This window comes from Salvelinus fontinalis, chromosome 7 (genome assembly GCF_029448725.1).
Source record: "Salvelinus fontinalis isolate EN_2023a chromosome 7, ASM2944872v1, whole genome shotgun sequence".
In the NCBI taxonomy this organism is placed as follows: Eukaryota; Metazoa; Chordata; class Actinopteri; order Salmoniformes; family Salmonidae; genus Salvelinus; species Salvelinus fontinalis.
In genome coordinates, this window is record NC_074671.1 from 45124357 (window position 1) to 45131083 (window position 6727).

The window sequence follows — 6727 nt, forward strand, 5'->3', positions numbered from 1 at the left end:
CTAGCTAAATTGCCATAAACGTTTAATGCTTTTCGACCTGTCCCCAAATTAATATAATTGGTTCAGAGTTTTTGATATTTTAACCTGCGTGTCGTGATCGCGTTTGGTGTGGGGGGACAAAATAAATTTATGCACGATGGCACACACGCTCAGCCGGTTTGGGTTCCGTGTAAGTGTTATTGTTTATTAGTTTGCTCCAATTGGGGGAAGGGTGGTAGGGTTTGCAGGGAATAATAAAGTTATATTCTAAAAAAAAGTATGTATATCCATATAGGTATGTACGTGTATGTATAATGGATATATATATTTACCAAAAACAGATATGGGGGATTGGAAATTATGCAGACAATTACAATGATGGAAGCAACAATCTTTCTGCAATATTAAGCTGATCTACCCCTACATTAAAATAATCACCGTACAGCTTCATTACAGGGGTGTGTTCATTAGGGCATGCAAAAGACAACGTTTTGCAAAATGAGCATTTCGTATTGGAAAATTCCAGGTTGTCACTCCGTTTCAATCTGTTTTCTCCCATTTGGTGCATAATGAACACTACCTAGATGTCTCCTCTCTTTTTCAATGTGCTGCATCCTTGCTTTACTTGATCCAAAGCATTCCCCTATGTATGCTAAACAAGAATATAAACGCAACATGAAACAGTTGAAATGATTTGACTGAGTTACAGTTCATATCCCCTATGTTAGGAATAACTTTACCCGCTGTGAGAAACAAGCCCTTAAGTCTCCAGAATGACACCTCTATAGTCATCCACCCAGTGGACAATGGAGGTGCTTTTACTGTACAAGAATATGCTGTCTATAAAACTGAAGTACTTAGGCAACTGAATTATCAGATGTTCTATGAGAGACACACTACAAACCCGACAAAACAACTTTTGTCTGTAATCGAACACACTGTCACCAAGGGCATGCGCAACTGTGATATCACCAAAAGAGAACATAGATTATTGTGTAAAAACAGCTCTGCGCTGGTAATCTGCACTCCCTAAAATATTGTTTAATTACAGTGCCTTCAGAAAGTATTTACACCCCTTGAATTTTTCCACAAAGTGGGATTAAAATGGAAACGATCTACACAAAATACTAATATATCTTGATTAGATAAGTATTCAACCCGCTGAGTCAATACATGTTAGAATCCCCTTTGGGAGCAATTACAGATGTGAGGTTTTCTGGGTAAGTCTCTAAGAGCTTTTGACACATGGATTGTGCAATATTTGCTCATTATTCTTTTCAAAATTCTTCAAACGCCGTCAAATTTGTTGTTGATCATTGCTAGACAACCATTTTGAGGTCTTGCCATAGATTTTCAAGCAGATTTAAGTCAAAGCTGTAACTCGACCACTCATGAACATAAACTGTCTTCTTGATAAACAACTCCAGTGTAGATTTGGCCTTGTTTTAGGTTATTGTCGGCTGAAATTTGAATTAATCTCCCAGTGTCTGGTGGAAAGCAGACGAAACCAGGTTTTACTCTAGGATTTTGCCTGTGCTTAGCTCCATTCTGTCCTTAATGATTACAAGCATACCCATAACATGATGTAGCCACCACTATGCTTGCAAATATGGAGAGTGGTACTCAGTAATGTATTGGATTGGATTTTTCCCAAACACTTTGTTATCAGGAAAAAAGTGAATTGCTGTGCCACATTTTTTTGCATTATTACTTTAGTGCCTTGTTGCAAACAGGATGCATGTTTTGGAATATTTTTTTTCCTACGCTCAATGCACATGTGAAGCTTGTTGGTGCTTGTTGCTGTGCGCAAATCATTTGACCGCGGCAGTTTGAGATTATTAGTTTTTTATTTATGAAAAGAAGCTCATAGTGGCCTTTATTATTTACTATTTATTTGTGATATTTTGGATTCATTAAATTAATTTATATTATGGTGTTTCTATTCCAAGAAAAACATTTTACAGTAGCCTATGTATTGCCTACCTAAAACATCTGTGAATAAATTTGAAGTCCTTCAAAATTGAAACTACATTTCCTATAGTTGGAAAGTAGAATATAAACTAGATATAGGCTGTGGGTGGAGTAGGCTAAATAATTTCAACCGAAAAGGCCTAATTAAAAGAATAGTGATAAAGGAAACAAAACTATTCTAGACAGAGCATGCCCAGAGCTTGTGGCTGAGCAGTACCAGAGTGACATGGGAGCATGAGAGAATGCCGACAACATTTTTTTTTCATCTGCTCAAATTACGCTCTGCGGTCTACTTACATGCTCTGGCAATCAAAAGCAGCCCTGCTTTAGGCTATCAAAGAACTGTCAATTAATAATCTTATCAATGGATGGAATTGCTGCGGCAACCATTACACGGTCTGACAAGCTGCATAACAAATGAGGTCTAATTAGACAAAATAACAATTCTTTCAAACGAGATAAGTGGTTGTAACTACTTGGTATCTATTTTAAACAAATTATTATATAGTTTGAACGACAAGCAAGATACAAATTGTTCGAACAAGATACTAAGTTGTTTAAGGCGAGATACTAAGTCATTCAAACGATAGAATCCCAATTTTTGCCTCGGGCTTCAGGGGTTCTGTAGACTTGAACAGAGACGGTGTTTTAGTTTCCTATGTTACTTACTTTTTAGACGTATGTTTTGTAATATACCACAATTGCAGATGTTAGCTTTTATGCTGCTGTGAATAGGCTCAATGTAGGAATCATATTTTGTCATTTTTAAAGTCCTTGATATTCAGTGATGGGCACAGGTACTAACGGTGTCCATTTCCTTTTTTTCATTTGCAGACGAAGCGGTCCATAAGTTACCCGGGCACGTACAATTTGGACAGGTATTCCTGCGTACAGAAAACATTCCACTCTTTCTACTACAAACAAAGGTCCTTGTCATTACCAGTGTGCTTCTAGGTGTAGGGTGATTTTGCCCTTATACAACTGTCCCAAGATCAGCATCTATTTCCCCCACTAATGGTTAGGGTTGGGGAAGCTAATCCTAGATCTGTATCTAGATCTGTTTCTAAGTGAAACCTTTGTCATTTCCAGGTCTGGCCTCCCGCCAAAGGAGGGTGTGTTATCAGGTCAAAGGTCAACCCAGAGGAGGACACGGACTTGTTCGGACACAGAGGCTCACAGTGACAGCTGTGTTTATGAGATGGATCGTAAGAGATATGAACGAACACATACACACACACTGCTCCCCTCAACCATTACAGTAATTTCCTAATTATGTCACTTCTCAGACTCTAAGTTTGTGAATTCAAATACCAGACACCTTCCATGTGTTTTCATTTATTTAATCATAAACCAGAGTTTTTTTTGTTTTTTTTTGCATTTTGTTATTTATGTATTTTTCTTGCACACACAAATTCCCTTTTTTATAAGTTGTTAGTCGTGGCTGGTGCCTAGTAGGGCAGGGCACAACGTACCAAAACACTTTGGGTTCTAATTGGACAAGTTCATGTATGATGAGGTCACCTCCGTTTCAAAATGTTTTGTCCTGCTGAAAATGAGCCTGGTCTCCATTTTGTGTCATCTATACAGGCGCTGCTGTGCTGTGTCTCAATGCCAGTGTGAACAGGGAGTCCTGCAGTGTCCCTGAGGAGTGTGATGCCATCAGTCCTACCAGTCCCAGAGCCATGTCAGACACTCCAGAGACTGACCTGTTCATCTGACCTGTCCTGTCACTCACCAAATACATTGCAGTGGCTTCAGATAGAGACTGGGCTTCATAAAAATATATTTTACGAGGTTCATAAGAAAATCATGAATTCCTAAGAATATTTTTGAGGAATTGCACTTACAAACAATCTTCTGGACTTTTCTTAAGAAGCTTATGGTTTTTTTTTTGAAGTTTTTTGTAAATCCAGGTCCTGGAGTTGAGATTGGTAGTCCACTGTCAAGTAACTGGTCTGTCTGTTCAGTAGGCCTGTCCAAACTTGTAGGCATAGTACTGTCTATATTTTATGAAGGGTGAATAATGAGTTGGCTAAAGTGTGAATAGTTGTGAATTCTGCAGAGCGGAATGTAATCAGATACTTCAGTTACTCCACTGAAGTGAGACTGATATGAGGCTACTGTAATGTGAGGTGTTACCAGGGTCGAGTTCATTAGGGCACGCAATGGAAAAAAGTTTTTAAACTGAAAAAGAAAATGAGTGTTTCTTATTGAATGACTGTAGTTGTCCTTCCCTGTTGTTTTCTTCCCTTCAGTGCCTAATGAACACACTCCAGCTTTTATTGCTCACATAATGCAATGTAGTCACTGCTTGGTATTGCGTTAATTGTATTTTCAAAAAGTATTGTATTATTTCCTGTGGAAGCATTGCTTTGCACTTTAAGAATGATGGATCAATGTTTGAATGTTTGTACTATTCCAGGAGGTTGTATGTTATTATTGCAGAATAAAATGTTTGATATGCAACATTGCTGTTCATTCACTATGGAGTGAACAATTGCACTTGAAACACAGAAGTGGAATACATTAGCCTTTAACCAAAACCCTTAAATGTCAGGGTTGCTAACTGTGCCGAGGACCAATTTAGAATGTTTGTATGTGGTGACATTTTCATCAATGGGCTGAGTTCGCTTGCATCTCCTGGTTCCCCGGGTGGGCAGAGTTTGTCTATTTTAGACCATTCCATTGGTCCTAGAGTGAAATCTCCACCCACCCAAGTCACCGGGAGATGCAAAACAAACTCGCCCAATGTTTTAAACTTGGCATGCCCACAGTGTTCACTATATTGCTATGTGAAAGACACTTTGTATTGTTTTAAAAAAAAGTTATTATGTTTGCCACCAAAAAAGAGTAATGCCTTAAAAAAAGATTTTGGGCATGGAAGGAGTTCTGTGACTATGATATGATGTTGATGTTCGAAATGTAAAGATGCATCTTAAAAATGAAGTGAAATCACTTGTTTGTAAATGATTTCCACAAATTGATTATCATAATACTGTTTAATCTGACAGAAGACAATGGGGGATGTTTTTTTTTTTTGTGCAAAATAATTGTGCAAAGTGCTAAAATACTGTAAACCTCATCTTGCAGGTGATTACATTTTTTTAATGGAACAATAGTCACCTCTATAACACACATTGTTGAAGAAAAGTTCCTAATTGAACTATGCTGCCAGATTATATAATGAGGGTTATGGCAATTTTTGCACTTTCCACAATTCTTTAGCACTACGGAAATGTCCTTAGGAAATATGTTGCAATGAGAAGCAGGGCTTATCTTCATAGAGTCAGTGTAGAAGTGCTGATCTAGGATCAGTTTGCCTTTTAGATCTAATGAATACAGTTATATGGGAACGAGGTTGCTGATTCTAGATCAGTACTACTAGTCTAAAATGTTTTATGAATATCTTATAAACCTGTCATGTTGGACAGTTGTCCCTCTATTCTGAAAGGCTATCACAAATAGCCTAACCCCTTTTCATCTTAAGAAATACGATGAATTATACAATGCATTCATTATCTGTGAAAGAATTTCAGATGCCAGCAGTTTCAGACTGAAAGCTTCTCAGAATGAACTGACAATGAAGTGACACAGCCACATATCTATGCCAGCAGGGGGTACTGCTGACATATTGATGACCCATTTCAAGCACCTGACTCCTAGGGTTGCAAGCACTGGCCACCGTGATACCAATTTACTAAATGTCACTATATGAGAATCTCAATTTAATTTCCTTGTGTCCTTTTGCCTCCTTGTGTCCTTTTGCCTTCCATTGGGGGGGGTTGAAAGATCAGAAGGGAGGTCCCTCCATTCTGATCTTCTCATCCAATGCGTTTTGAGACGGAGGCAAGGAGAGAGGATGGAAGGAATCAAGGAAATGCAATTGAGATTCTCCCTATGTCAGTGTAGCGTCTGTGAGGGTCCCATACGGAGGATGACCTCTGTGGCCCATTTTTCCATGGACAATAATATGGTGCATGTTGCATCATCATACATTTTAGCTTTTTTCCACAAAATGCTCTCATAACTTTCCTGCTTGACATGCTCAACCTTTGGGACCATATCAACAGCGGACTTATACCCAAACATATATTTTTTTGTAAAGTGATCCTTTTAAGAGTCAAAGCAATCAGATCAAAGCATCACTGACATGGAACTAGGCCTACTTTTAATGTAATGAATGATAGCTTAGGAATTGTACAGTAGGTTGTTCAAACTACAACAAAATGTGGTGTGAATACTTTCTGGCACTGTTGAGTGACTCTCAGTGACTGACAAAACAAGAGAAAAACTGCTGATGCACAACCAAATTTCTAACTTACTGCTTAGGTATCCCCCTTTCTCCTTTTCCTTACCCCTTTCTGTCACCACACGGTCCCGTGTGGCTCAGTTGGTAGAGCATGGCGCTTGCAACGCCAGGGTTGTGGGTTCAATACCCACGGGGGAACCAGGGTTCAATTCCCACGGGGGGACCAGGATGAATATGTATGAACTTTCCAATTTGTAAGTCGCTCTGGATAAGAGCGTCTGCTAAATGACTTCAAATGTAAAATGTTCAAAAACTTATGCCTGGAGCCGGCTCTGAAAGCCGTAAAAAAATAGTTCACAGCCTTTCAAGTCAAAATGTCAGTTTATTTAGAAGTAGTGTAAATTCAACTAGGCCTAGTTTGTATTCTCCAAATACTCTGCCCATTCATCAGGAATCCATAGGAATAGTCTCTTGTGACAGAAAATACATGTTGTTGGATCTGGGTTCTGAGGTTACCACAGGATGCAA

The 6727-nt window shown here is 38.7% G+C and overlaps 1 protein-coding gene across 2 annotated transcripts in view; it reads left to right on the forward strand.

Moving 5' to 3' along the window:
- The window catches only part of LOC129859519 (pleckstrin homology domain-containing family A member 3-like), a 25459-nt gene extending 20557 nt beyond the window's left edge, over positions 1–4902 (forward strand). For both annotated transcript variants that reach the window (XM_055929378.1, XM_055929380.1), the window contains 3 exons: positions 2785–2828; positions 3040–3155; positions 3538–4902. In XM_055929378.1, coding sequence (XP_055785353.1) covers positions 2785–2828; positions 3040–3155; positions 3538–3668 — 291 coding nt within the window. In that variant the 3' untranslated portion in view covers positions 3669–4902. The remainder of the gene's footprint in view (positions 1–2784; positions 2829–3039; positions 3156–3537) is intronic.
- The last annotated feature ends 1825 nt before the right edge of the window (positions 4903–6727 follow it).